Source organism: Colletotrichum aenigma (assembly GCF_013390185.1).
Source record: "Colletotrichum aenigma strain Cg56 chromosome Unknown KSG_Cg56_contig09, whole genome shotgun sequence".
Taxonomy (NCBI): domain Eukaryota; kingdom Fungi; phylum Ascomycota; class Sordariomycetes; order Glomerellales; family Glomerellaceae; genus Colletotrichum; species Colletotrichum aenigma.
The window spans coordinates 628,356-641,240 of record NW_023500915.1 but is presented as its reverse complement, the minus strand read 5'-3'; the positions used below and the strand labels follow the sequence as shown (position 1 = coordinate 641,240).

At 52.8% G+C, this 12,885-nt stretch overlaps 4 protein-coding genes across 4 annotated transcripts; 1 reads left to right on the top strand and 3 right to left on the bottom strand.

The window, feature by feature from the left end:
* Positions 1–136: 136 nt before the first annotated feature.
* CGCA056_v012906 (putative WD repeat-containing protein) lies at positions 137–2,071 on the bottom strand (the record flags this gene model as incomplete). The annotated part of the gene is made up of 3 exons (XM_037328150.1): positions 137–1,674; positions 1,726–1,903; positions 1,967–2,071. 3 exons carry the CDS (start codon positions 2,069–2,071, stop codon positions 137–139), a joined length of 1,821 nt encoding a protein of 606 aa, XP_037173143.1.
* A 1,758-nt stretch (positions 2,072–3,829) lies between these two features.
* ISW2 (ISWI chromatin-remodeling complex ATPase ISW2) lies at positions 3,830–7,419 on the bottom strand (the record flags this gene model as incomplete). The annotated part of the gene is made up of 4 exons (XM_037328149.1): positions 3,830–3,964; positions 4,017–6,992; positions 7,070–7,237; positions 7,333–7,419. 4 exons carry the CDS (start codon positions 7,417–7,419, stop codon positions 3,830–3,832), a joined length of 3,366 nt encoding a protein of 1,121 aa, XP_037173263.1.
* Positions 7,420–8,372: 953 nt separating this feature from the next.
* On the top strand, positions 8,373–9,158 carry CGCA056_v012904 (uncharacterized protein; the record flags this gene model as incomplete). Its single annotated transcript, XM_037328148.1, has 1 exon — positions 8,373–9,158. The coding sequence occupies one exon, from the start codon at positions 8,373–8,375 to the stop codon at positions 9,156–9,158; it is 786 nt and encodes a 261-aa protein (XP_037173264.1).
* A 1,690-nt stretch (positions 9,159–10,848) lies between these two features.
* TIF34 (Eukaryotic translation initiation factor 3 subunit I) lies at positions 10,849–12,141 on the bottom strand (the record flags this gene model as incomplete). Its single annotated transcript, XM_037328147.1, has 5 exons — positions 10,849–10,992; positions 11,045–11,269; positions 11,323–11,439; positions 11,493–11,973; positions 12,092–12,141. The coding sequence occupies 5 exons, from the start codon at positions 12,139–12,141 to the stop codon at positions 10,849–10,851; spliced, it is 1,017 nt and encodes a 338-aa protein (XP_037173262.1).
* Positions 12,142–12,885: the final 744 nt, after the last annotated feature.

Here is a 12,885-nt window from a genome sequence, read left to right as displayed (position 1 = left end):
GTATGATCGGAAAAGAAACTGGCTTTTAGACACGGAGATACCCCATTTTAACAGGCGTTGGTTGGTGTAACGTCATTTCGCTTTTCATTCAGTCATCATGACTCTACAAGACAATAGTCTACAGAGAAATAGGAAACTATTGAAGTCCAGACACAGCCCAGACCTTAATCGCAGCATCAACTCCCACACTTGCCACCTTGGAACCATCTTCAACCCAGGCAACGCCGTTGACGCCGTCTTTGTGTGCGTTAAGAGCCTTGACACGGCTACCAGGCTTCGCCAAGCTCCACACATACACGTTCGTGTCCAAAGCTCCAGATACCGCGTGGGTTGCGGCATCATTCCAGCTGATGCAAGTGACCCTCGCGGTGTGCGCTGACCATCTGTCAGTGGCGACCTCCCAGTCACCTGACTTATACGCCACAATCTTGCCGATCTGGTTTCCGACAGCAAGATATTGGCCATCCTTGGAGAAGGAAAGACAGGAGATCTGAGAGGTAGACTTGTCGAGCGACTTGACCTCGGAGAGCTTCCCAGAGCCGTCCTCGGTGTAAATCTTAACCGAGTTACCGGAACCAACCGCTACAGTTGAGCCATATGCGCCAACGGCGAGAGGAGCATATCCGAGACGGTTCTCCGCCACCAGCTTGTTCTTCTCGTAGACGTCCACTCCCTCGGTAGTCGCCACGTACAGCTTTCCATTTGTAGCCGCAACACCCTTAGGTTGCGCAGAGAGCTTGACGGAATCGCCAACGAAGGTGTTGGCAGACTCATCGACAGTCCGGAGAGTGTCATCCCAGCCAACACTGAAGGTCTGTCCAGCTTCAGCGCTAAACTGAGTGACCTGGTTCGAGTGCGCCTGGCCGTCAACAACACTTCCAACACCGGATTCGACATCCCATTGGCAGACACGGCCGTCGAAGCTTCCGGTCCACAGCGTCTTGCCCTGTCCATCAGATGAAGTCCCAAGGGCTGTGATGTTCTTGTTGTGTCCCTGCACGATTCTGCTAGGCTTGTCGCTTCCCTCGTTAAGGTAAATCAGGTCGCCATCGAGGTTCAAGCTGATGATCAAGCCATCACTTCGTCCGTGTGGCCATACGACACCGACTTGCTGATCACCAATGCTAACGCCATCGCCGAACTTCCACGTCTGCGTCGCTTTGCCAGACTCGACATCCCAAACTCTGACCGTCTGATCCGCGCTGGCAGTGACGAACTTGGTGCCGTCCTCGGACCAAGAGACGGCAAAAATGCTGCCAGTGTGCTCTCCCTCGCCGATCTGCTTTGTTGGTTCGCCCGTCTTGCCATCATACAGCTGAATACGCTTGTCTGCGCCGACCGTCACAAGTAGGCTGCCGTCAGGAGAGAAGGCGGTTTCGAAGACGAAGCCACGGTGAATAGAGGCGTGCTTAGAGTTGAACTTGAAAGGGGCTCCGTGCAAGAAGCAGATGGAACTGTCGTCCGAGACGGTTGCTGCGCGCAGCGGACGTTGTTGCCTTACGGCGACGGAGTTGACAACTTTTGAGTGACCGCTGATTTCGCCCACCGAGTTGCCACTGTCTGCCGTAATGCAGTGTCCGAATCGCTCTTTGCCGTCTCCGACTGCGATGATGCGCTGGGAGTCGCCATCCCATCCGATGTCGTTGATGCGGCCCGAGATGATGTGGTACTCGCCTGGCCATGTGTCAGCGGGTTAAGCTGGGCAAGCTGGAGATCATAGTGTACCCTTTGTATTTTCGGCCTCGACCGCGTCCCAGACTCGTACAAAACCCGACACGTCACCACTGGCCACGTAAAAGCCGCTTGGAGAGAAGCGAGCGACGCTGGTTTGGGCCGTGTGGCCGGTGTATTGCTTGCTTACGGAAGGGTTGTCGATTGATCTGAGGAAAATGGATTTGCCGGCCTGTATGTGCATTGTTGTTAGTCGCGAATCATCATCGAATCTAGACAGTCTGAATCAACTGACCGCGTACGCAATACGCTCGCCCTTCTTGTCGGTCGAAAGCTGTGTTGGCTGGCCTCGCTGCGTGGCGGGCGAGGCAGCTAGGATCTTTTCGATGTTGACAGACATGATGGAGCCAAGTGTCCAGAAAGCCTGTGTGAAAGTTTGCTACTGAGATCAAGACACAATGAGAGAACAACGAACGATTCCAAAATGTTTGGAGAGGTGAAATGGGTCAAGTGTCAGCTTCCCCAGGCAACGCAATGGCGGTCGACAATGTGGGAACCTGGACCTGGGACCTGGCGATCCTGGTCCGTATGGAGGGGCAGTGCTTCTTGCGTTCCATTTGGTGCTAGTGCGGGGCAGAATGACGTTCGTTTGGATCCAACAGAGGCAGCTGCGGTTCCATCCCCCCCTTCACCATCGAAGTATCCCAGTTGCAGAATCCATAGCTACCTTACAAAAAAAAAGGTCAAGACCTGGGAACTCTACCAGCAACTTGTCGACGCCAAACGAATGCGTCGCAGCGCATGCGTCGATCGCTCAGCCTGGGATCGCCTACAGAAAGTCGCTTTAAGCTTACTTGTATCCACTGTCTGGACTATAACAGTCAACTTTTGACAGCGGAGAATCATTGGTGACCGGGTATTCCGTGTACACAGCGTCCTCATTGGCGCAATCGGTTTAGCGCGTCCGACTTTTACGGCTTGCACAAGGCCATTGAAATCGGAAGGTTGTGGGTTCGAGTCCCACATGAGGAGAGTTTGTTTTTGAATCTCGTGGCGATGATTCTTCATCCACGCTCTTTCTCTTTTTGAATGAAGTGAAGAAATTAAGGCCCTCCCTTACAGATGTTCTTGTGTAGTGAAACTCTATATTTGAGTGATCTCCTCCCTCTATAAACGCCTTAAGCAAGTAAGTCAAACAGAGTATTAAGTTTGTTACAGACCGCCATAGTGAATTGGAAACCACACGGAAGAGAATGGCTAGTTATGATTAACCACATAACATGACTTCAAAGCAGCCTGCGCTTCTTGCCTTGAATGGCCTAATGGTCATGAGATCATGTGACACGCATCGAGAACGTGACAGTGGCATAGTCAAAAGCTGGGAACAATAAAAAAAGAACAGGTAGACGACGATGTAAATCCCGATAAGCTTTGATGCGTTCAGGGACGCAGAGGTGGCAGCACTTGAAGCACGCTTGCAAGCAAAGAAATAGCTCGGACGGTCCGCCGGATATGATTTCTTCAAAAATAAGGCGAAGCTTGCTTTGGGGATTGTCAGGAGGAGCTTTTATCTCCAAGGCCTGAACGAGGGCCGCTTTGCCGGTCCCTTCAGTGCTCTCCTAGTTATCTAGTTGACTCTGTCCCTCCCCATTCCACGACCTTCATCTGCGCCCTCAGTGATAGCCTCATATATGAGTCAGCTTAACGAGGATCGAATAGCTTCCTCTCATCCAGGAGACGGACGTCCTTACTTGGACCCGATCTTTGTGATAACCTTATATGTAACCCAGTAGCCGAAGCCAGAGCTCGCTGCCACTATAGCGAGCGAGAGAGTGTACAAATATTTTTCTTAGACCGCACACGAGAAGCGAGCCAGAAAATTCACGTAACAGGGAACTTGGCAATACGGACGTACTAAGGGGCCGCAAAAGATTCTGTAACTCCGAAGAGCCATTTCATTCTCGTAAAATATGATTTACTACAAAGTACACACCGGCAAAAGTCGAGGCCATCTATCGCGAAAGCCATGTAAGAATCTCCTAGAAATAACAACTCAGGGTCGTACCAGACCAAACGCCTTTTCTATCACAGCCACCGCCAGGTGAAGCTTTACCCGCACCAAAAGAACCGTGTGAAATCATGTAGCTGACCCAACCGTCTATTTCTTCTTGCCCTTGGTTTTGCTCTTCGCATTGGTTGTGGATTTCGTAGAGGCGACGCTCGACGCTCTTGAGGGTGCTGCAGATGTGTTCTTGCTGCCCGCTTCTGACTTGACGTTGTCCAAAGCCTTATTCTGAACTTCTTGTTAGCCATATTCACGTACTAGCTTTTCTTCTGACTCTTACCTTGACGCCGTTCTTGGCCTTCTTCTTAGCGGGAGCCATGCCGAGAATGCTGTCCTCATCGTTCTCCTCGTCATCGGCGGCCTCTCTCTTGACCTTGCCGTTGACACCGTTCGCGCCCTTAGTCGGATGGACATCCTCGAACTCCTTGACGATTGTAGTCAAAAGCGTGGTGCAACGACGGCTGAGCTCTACAGGTGTCCTGCTGAGGAAGAACCAGTCGAAGCGGAACAGAGGGCTCACAGAGATCTCGTCACGCATCTTCTCGTACAAGCCAGGGGAGTCAATGCCGAACTTATCGAGCAGCACCAATAAGAACCTGTCCTCCTCCTCCGTGTATACCTTTTTGTTGGTAGTTGAGACAGAGTAATTGATCTTCAGTTGCTGCAAGGGGACGCGGTACTGGGACATCTTCTTGCGAAGCAGCTTCCGTTGGTGCTCGATCTTGCGCATGCGCTCCTCGCCGTCTTCGATAACCTTGATGTACTTGTTGTAGTCGGCGATTTCCGTGTAACGCTGCCAGAAGACCTTGGCATACTGCTTGACCTCAGTGGCCGTCTTGTCGTTTATGTCCTCAGCAATGCTCTCGTAATCGTTGCGACCGTAGCGACCAGAGGCATTAATGAACTGCTGGAAGTCACGACGGTTCCACTCGCCGAAGCCTTGTTGCGACAGACGTTGCTTCTCCTCCAGCTCCTCTTCGTTAAGCGGCGTAGCATCATCGATTTCCTGTTGGTCCAAAGCACGCTCTTGCTCTCTTTCCTCCAGCTTGTCATCCTCGCCATCGGGGAGAGGGACCTTGTAGCCAATCTCCTTGCGATAGTACGCCGTCTCACGGTCCTGGAGCTCTCGGAGACGAACTGGGTAGAACTGGTAGTCGTGGACGGGAACTTGCTTCGGCGCCCTGGGCGCCTTGGGCTTGTTGTCCTTCTCCTTGGGAGGATACATTGTCTGCCGGAAATACTTGTCCATGGAGTAGGACTGCTCCTTTCTCTCACGCTTGGCCGGGTTGATCCAGTTCATACCGATGTCCTTCTTGTTGGTCTTGAAGTCCTCGCCATTCCAAGTGTAAGCAGATTCGGAAGTGAAATTCTGCAGATCGTCAATGCCGAGCTTCTCGTACTTGGCATTCAGCTCCTTGGTTCTCGTCTCACCAGAGGCGAGAATCTCATCAATATCGTCCTCTTCGACATCGGCACCCTTGGAGGCTAGGGAACCGGTGGCGCCCTTACTCTGGAACACCTTCTCGGCACCGTGTTGGATCATGGACAGCAGTTCGTCCTTGTTTGCAGCCGCCTTCGCAGCCGTCTGAGCCCGACCTTGCTGGATAACAAGCTGGTCCAGACGGAGCTTTTGGGCTGCTCTCTCCAAGACCTTTTCTTCGATCGCGTTGTCCGTAACGAATCGATAAACAACAACTTGCTTGGTTTGGCCGATACGATGAGCACGATCCATGGCCTGCAAGTCAGCTTGAGGGTTCCAATCGCTGTCGTAGAGGACAACGATATCAGCAGTGGTAAGATTGATGCCCAGACCTCCGGCTCTTGTGGTGAGCAGGAAGATAAACTTCTCAGACCCCGGCTTGTTGTACTCGTCGATGGCAGCAATACGGTCCTCGTGTGCCGTGCCACCATCAATACGGCAGTACTTGTACTGCCTGAAGACGCAGTAATCCTCAAGGATGTCCAAGAGACGACTCATCTGAGAAAAGATGAGAACTCTGCTACCTTGCTTCTGCATTCTGTTCAAAAGCTTGTCAAGAACAACCATCTTGCCGGCATTGTAAACGAGATGCTCATCAGTGGTATAGGGCGGACCGGGCTCAGCTCCTTCGAACAGGTAAGGGTGGTTGCAGCACTTTCGCAGCTGCATCACAATGTTCAGAAGTCTTGTCTTGGACTCGCGCTTTCCGTTGGCACCGTTGACAGCGTCAATGTCCTTCTCCAGGATCTTTTGATACCACTTGATCTGCATCTCAGACATACCCAGGTAAACGTTGACCTCCTTCTTGGGCAGAAGACTCTTCTCCACATCACTCTTGACTCTTCGAAGCAAGAACGGTCTCAACACGCGGTGAAGCTGCTGAACGACCGTGTCCTGGTCACGATCCTGGCCAGAGAACCATTGATCGAAAGCTTCAGAGTCACCAAAGACGTCGGGAAGCAAGAAGTTGAGCAGAGCCCACAGCTCATGCAGGTTATTCTGGAGGGGTGTACCGGTGATGAGTAGTCTGTTTCGGGAGTTGAACAGACGGATGACCTGGGCCAACGATGATTCCTCGTTCTTGATACGGTGCGCCTCGTCGATGATGATGTATTCCCAAGCGAACTTCCTGAGGTGCGCCTTCTCGCGCAGAACCATCTCGTAACTCGTGATGCAGACATCAAAGTCCTCTGAGACCAATCGATCATTGATAAGGTTGTGGCGCTCCTCCTTGGCACCCTGAAGCACAAGGACGTTAACTTCGGGCGTCCACTTCTCAAATTCTCTCTTCCAGTTGTCCAATGTCGACTTCGGAACAATGACGATGTGAGGTCCAGTGATGTCCATGATGTGCCGCAGGTAGCCCAAGAAGGAAATCGTCTGCAATGTCTTGCCAAGACCCATCTCGTCAGCAAGAATGCCCGAGATACCGTTTTCGTGGAGAGAGATTAGCCAGTTGAGACCAGCGACCTGGTAGTCTCTCATGGTTCCCTGAATGAAGGCGGGTGACTCGCGGAAGACGGTCTCGGCAGAGCCTCCGTGCTTCTCATCGCGAAGAAGCTCGGCATCTTCCTCGGCTTCGGTCCGACGGCGTCTCTCGTTGTTCGCGCCTCCTTGACGCGCCCCGCCCTTCTTGCTTTTTGAAGCTTCCGCATTCTGTCGATCAATCTCGGTCATGATTTCGCGGATTTTAGGGTTGGGGTTTGTTTCGATGAAGTGGCGGAAAAGGTCTGTCAGGCCAAGCAGGTATCGGAATCGTCGAATACTGTCCTCTTCCTGTTCAAAAGTATCAATTAGCGTCCGCCAACCGAAGGTATCCCATCAAGGAAAGAATTATTTGGGCTTGGAAGTACCTTGGATTCGCCCAGTCTGTCGTGCTTTTTGCCGAAGATGCTGCGACGCAGCTGATTGGCTTCGGAACGTCTTTTGCGACCATCTCCAACGGGCTCGCCAGCAACGCTACTAGCTGTGGTATTCGGATTGGTGTCTGAGTCGGTGTAGTCGGGAGTCTCGTCAACCTCCTATATGCACGTCAGCTGCAAGGCTTCGTTTGTAGGGGGGCTGTCGCGGGGCCTAACACCGCAACAACGGGAGGACATGAAAGATTGCAACGTACCATCTCTTCGGCATGGTTGACTTCTGGGGCGTCGGACATTGACGCGTCGGTGTCGACCACGGCAGCTCTTGAGCGAGAGGGCGCCATCTTGATGGCCGTAAATCACTTTACGCGACTTACACGCGTTTCGCAAGATACCACGACGCGCACCAAGAAGAGTGATTGTGTATAGATAGATCTTGAAGCTGTCGCCGAGCTGGAATGTAGGAAGGTGCGTCCAAGCTGGAGGTCGAGTGCCTGCGCTGCGGTGTAGAAGTTGAATGTCTGTAGATGTTTTTCAGAAGTCGTAGAGAAAGGTGGGATCCCTCCGCCGGTAGAGACAAATCTAATCAGGATTAGCGCGTTTGCGCCGTGTCAATCAGTCCGCCATGTGCAGCACTGCAAGTGCCCACAAGGTCACCGTGCAGCTAGACCGGGAAAACCTACCTCCGACCCGCGGTAATGGGAGCTGCAACCCGACCTAACCGCCCCAACGTAACAGTCAGCAAATGCAGCAGTGAAGGTCCACTTTGGGTCAGTGATTGGGTCATCTGGCAAAGCTAGTGCGCAATGACCACCGACGGATAACGTCAAAGCCACTGAGGCAATTGGGCGGCCAGGTACCGCCGCAGGTGCTGCTGTTTGTCGGCTAGTGCCGCTTCCAGTGTCATGTGCTCTCTGCGGCGTAATTGCTGAGGTAGAGCTGACCTGGACTTCATCCATCGCCAAACATCTGCATCGATCATCGTAGCCTTTTTTGCTATTCGGAATCAACACGCTTTCGTTATAGGAACAAACTACCTTCTTTTTTCGTAGTTAAAGAAGCGGCCTATAACCTCTTCTGCTCCGTCGCACTCGAGGCAGTAACCGCACCCTTATCGTCGCCAGCGCCAGACACTGGGGACCCCTTTGGACCCCACCCGCGGCATCAAGATTTGTTTACCCTGACAACATCAACGACATACTTCACCGCTTGGTGCGGGACTCCCTCTTCTTATCCTTTGTCTTCTTGCTGACGTGCCTCAGTCAGTTTACACGTAGCCAAAGAAAACATGGACTCGATGCGAAGCCTCAACACCTCCCTGCCTGGCGCCTCAGCAGGGAAGCAGGCTGCGCAAAATGACTCTCCCGAGCAACTCCTTGACGCCTTCAAAAACGCCGCTCTATCGGTGACGAAACTCTACAAGGCCTCCGCTGCTGCCCAATCGAAGGCCCGTATGGACGGGTACCAGGACTGCCTCGACGATTTGCTGGCATTTCTCGACAAAGAACGAATCGGCTTGGGCCATGGCGACGGTCGGAGGATCCGAAGTTGGGCAACCGAGCGGTTGGAAGGCAGGGAGAACTCCCAAAATGCCGAAAGCGACGATGAAGTGGACAAGCCGGAGACCACATCTTCCCCTAATCTCAATCACTCGAACAGCGAGACGCAACTGCAGGAGGAGACACAAATGAGGACCGACTCAACATCTCCCGCTGCCCCTCAACCCGCCCAGGAAGAGCCGGAGATCATGCCGATCACGGTGCCGTCGCAGGACACCTTCACCTTCCAATCCGCACATGCCTGGCCTCCTCAGCCTCCGCAGCAAGACGCGTACCTCAACCTTGCAAACCTCGACCTGTCTGATTCTTCTCGAACACACGACGGCGCAAACGCAAACCCCGCTTCCCGCACATCAAGGCCACGCCACTCTGCAAACATCCCTCGCTCTGCATCAAGGCAGGGAAACAACCTTGGCCGCGGCGCTGGTTCGAAGCGTAAAATCAACTTTGCCGAAATCTTCGACCTGAGCAGCTTGGACAAGAATATGTTTGGCGGCGGACCGAAGCGCTCCCGTCACACATGATCGGGCGCGGACACGTCTGATAGACCTCATTTTTCTCTTCTTCAGCGACAGACATAGACGTGTCACGAGGCATGTTCAGCGTTTGCCTGCTACGATTCTCGGGCAACATATGACGGATTGAGCAAGCATCGACGCACACTACTAGGGGGAAAGGGAATCAGGCATAGAGTGCGTCACGAAGCGGCGTTAGTTGGTTTATGAAGGTGCATGGGCGGTGTTAGGTTTGGGACGGTTTTTGCGATGATGCCAATAGGGACGGCTAGCTAGTCCACGTCCATAGCTACATTATATCACATACCTCCTCTGTCCACAATGGCGGGCTATTTCGTTAGGAATATAGCTGCCATGATGACTTGACAGAGGTAATGACAGCACAATTCCACGTCAATATCATATCATGTTTGATTTAATTCTTCAGTGCGGCTAAATCACTATGTCCGATGTTTCAGTATTTTAGATTGTCAAGCTGCATAACAAACAACCAAAACATGTTTCAACCAGTCAACGAACGACTCGCTCCCATAACCTTCCGGCTCATCCCAACTATGACGCCGCAGGGTCTCTGTCGTCCAAACTCCTGGAAACCCCTCAACCAAAAAAGCTATTTGCGCCTCCAAGGTTCTCAATGTGAACTCCGGGACTGAGGTGCGGAGTCATCGCGTGCCCCACCCATTAGAACCTGCTGGACGGCTTTCAGATTCTGCCAGCCGTCTAATTTCGGCGAATGAAGAAAAACAGAGCTTCTAGAAGAAATGAAAGTTTCGCATACGTTCCAGCGCCGGCTTGAAAATTCCCTCACTGCGGAATAATGAGACTATCTGGAGTGGCTCTCTAAAACGGCCACTTCTCTGCCGCTGTCTAAGACTGTCTCGGACGAGTCGCTCACCCTGGTCAATGTTGAGATGCGGCCGGCCGACGGTGCGTGGGTGCCCTGTCACCGCTCCATCACCCGCCTCTTCAACTGCGGGCATACCCCCCCACTCGCACGCACATTATGCGCTAGCTTCTTAAATTTCTTTCTCGCCAAGCCCTCTAACAAATAGATCCTCTGGATTATGATACGGAAGGGTGGCCGAGTTGGTTATGGCGCCAGGTTAAGGCCAGCTTAACATCTGTTTCCTGGTGGGGCAACCCGCGCGAGTTCGAGTCTCGTCCCTTTCATTTTGCATTTTTTGATCCTGAATCCGTATGTGTGAACTGTTTATGCTGTTGCAGGCTGTCTCCTTTTGCTGTTTTGCTCCGAAGTACTCTTTCTTCTCTGTGTAAGCATAAGTGCGCCGGTTTCCCGGGCATGTATTCTAGATGTGCTTCTCTAGAGAACAAAGAAAACATATCGTGTCTCCTGGAGGCCACATGCGCTCACAATTTCAATACAACGCGTATACACATAAGGTTCACTCTTTGCGTAAATCGCCACTTCCAGATCATGACCGTTATTGCGTTGAAACTAGTGTCAGAACTCATCATTACCCCGTTTTTGGTTTCTTAAATCTTGGAGGCTCCCTGCGGTGACGGCCACGTGTGTCACCCGCAGGGAGAAGAGATATCATCCCACCAGTCTTTCTGTTTCGCGGACTGCCCTAGGTTTTACAAAACCAATCTAACCATCCCCCGAAGATTTCCCAAACGCCGTACTATGCAAGCCGCGAAGAAGACGAGAAAAAGGCCCCTTTTTTGTGTGAAACCAAGTCTAGTTCTCCTGTCTGTTCTTCCGTTCCCGCTCGACCTCGTACATGAAGTCGAAGTAGCCCTTATCGAACTGGTGGACACGGACGTAACCGTCTTCTCCTCCACTTGCGTAGCCCTTGCCGGTAGGGTCTGCGGCGACAGTGTTCTGGGAAACAGTCAGTAGCTGTACCTTGCCTTTTGTTGCGACATCGACTTACCAGAGGACCGAAGTGACCGCGGACTCTGCCAACCTCATCCTCGAAGATCTTGTGGTAGAATCTCGCCTCGAACTTTCCTTGTCTCGCCGAGGTACGGGTGACATCCATAGCGGCCTGACCACCTCCGAGGATGACAAAGTCCTTCTTGGGAGTGATAGTTGCGCTGTTCAGGGGGGTATCGGCGACGTAAGTCTTGAGAACCTCAAGGTCCTTGGCGGTAATAAGCTGACATGGGTTAGCATACAGGCTTCGCCTCGGAACAGTAGATTTGCCCATACCTTGGAGGTCTTGTCCTTGCAGGCAGTAATGAAGTAGGTGCGGTCCTGCGACCACTGAAGGTCCGTGATGGGAGTGTTAAGCTCATGCACGGGCTCGTTGTAGAGCAGGTCACCAGTCTGTAGGCCAGTCAGCGGCACATCCCTCTCAGTATCCATATTGCAATTCCCACCTTCGCGTCGTACTGGGATACGGAACCGTCCTCGTGACCGGCGATAATGTACTTGTTGAGGTAGCTGAAGCCAGCGACGGTGGCCTTGGACTCGTCGCAAACGATGGTAAGGACGCGCTCGTCGCTCTGCTCGGCCTCGGGATCGGGGTTGATGTCGACGACGATGATGTTGGAGAGGTAACCCATACGCTTCTCGGTGACACCAAGCAGCTTGGTTCCGTCCTCGCTGAACTCGACGCGCTTCACGGCAGTGGGGAACTCCCAGGTCTTGAGGTTCTTGCCCGACTTGATATCCCAAAGGCGCATGGTGTTGTCGGCGGAACCGGAGGCGATCATGGTGCAGGTGGGGTCGACGTCGACAGTCCAGATGGCACCAACGTGGCCGTGGTAAGTGCCGAGACGCTCGCCATTGTGCGCGTACCAAACGCAAATCTGCTGATCCTTGGAGACGGAGAAGATGAGGTCACCGTCATTGTTGTATCTGTATTTGCGGGAAGCGCGACGTGGTTAGCAGCTGTAAATGCAGCCCTTCTTTGCCGAGAGGAATGAGGAAAAAGCCCTCCCCCCTCCTCCAAATCTGATGCCGCCGCGCAACATACCTAATCTGGGTGAGCGCACGCTCGTGGCCTGCCAAAAGAATGGGCCTCATGTTGACTGATTTCGGGAGTATGCGATTCTCGGTCTCGGGGCAGCTGTACGGGGGGCGTTTGTGCGGCAGGGGACGTCGGTCTTTAAAGGCTTGCGATGTCGTCGGGGATCGTGGAATTTTTGCCCTTCAACGACATTGTGGGTTTCGGTGCACTGTGGGGCACATTTTTCCCTCCCCGCGACGAATTCTGCCACCACTGGCAAGCATTCACCGCTTTCTCCTTCGCCTGAGGCACGGGCCATGTGCCCTGAAGCTTTCGGGCCCAACGTTTGGTCGTCCACGGGTTGACTTACTGTAAGCATGAGGCGCTACCTGCTGGGTTTAGCGCCGCCGCCACAGGGAGCTTCTGGAGTCATCCAAGCTTCCCAAGCTCCCGTCTGTTCTGTGCCTTTTGTTGATGGTGGTGCATCATCATCTCATTCATTGCCTATCGCAGGAATACCGACAGGTCCGGTTTGACGATTCGACTCATCGTTGACTCACACTCTTCTCACAGCGTTTCAGTCCGCCACTAGGATTGCCAAACGCCAACTCGAACTTCGAGCCCATCTGCTCTAGTCGTCGAGTCGCGATGATGTGAAATTTTCACCGAATCAGGCCACAACCTGTCAACGCCTTTTCTGTGGCTCTTGTACAACATTGTTTCTTGCCCTTAACCACAGACCTTGACACTCCTAAGAACATCGCCACTTTGTACACTGCTCGACTCTGTATACCAGTCAATTGCCTCTGTAGAGGCCTGTA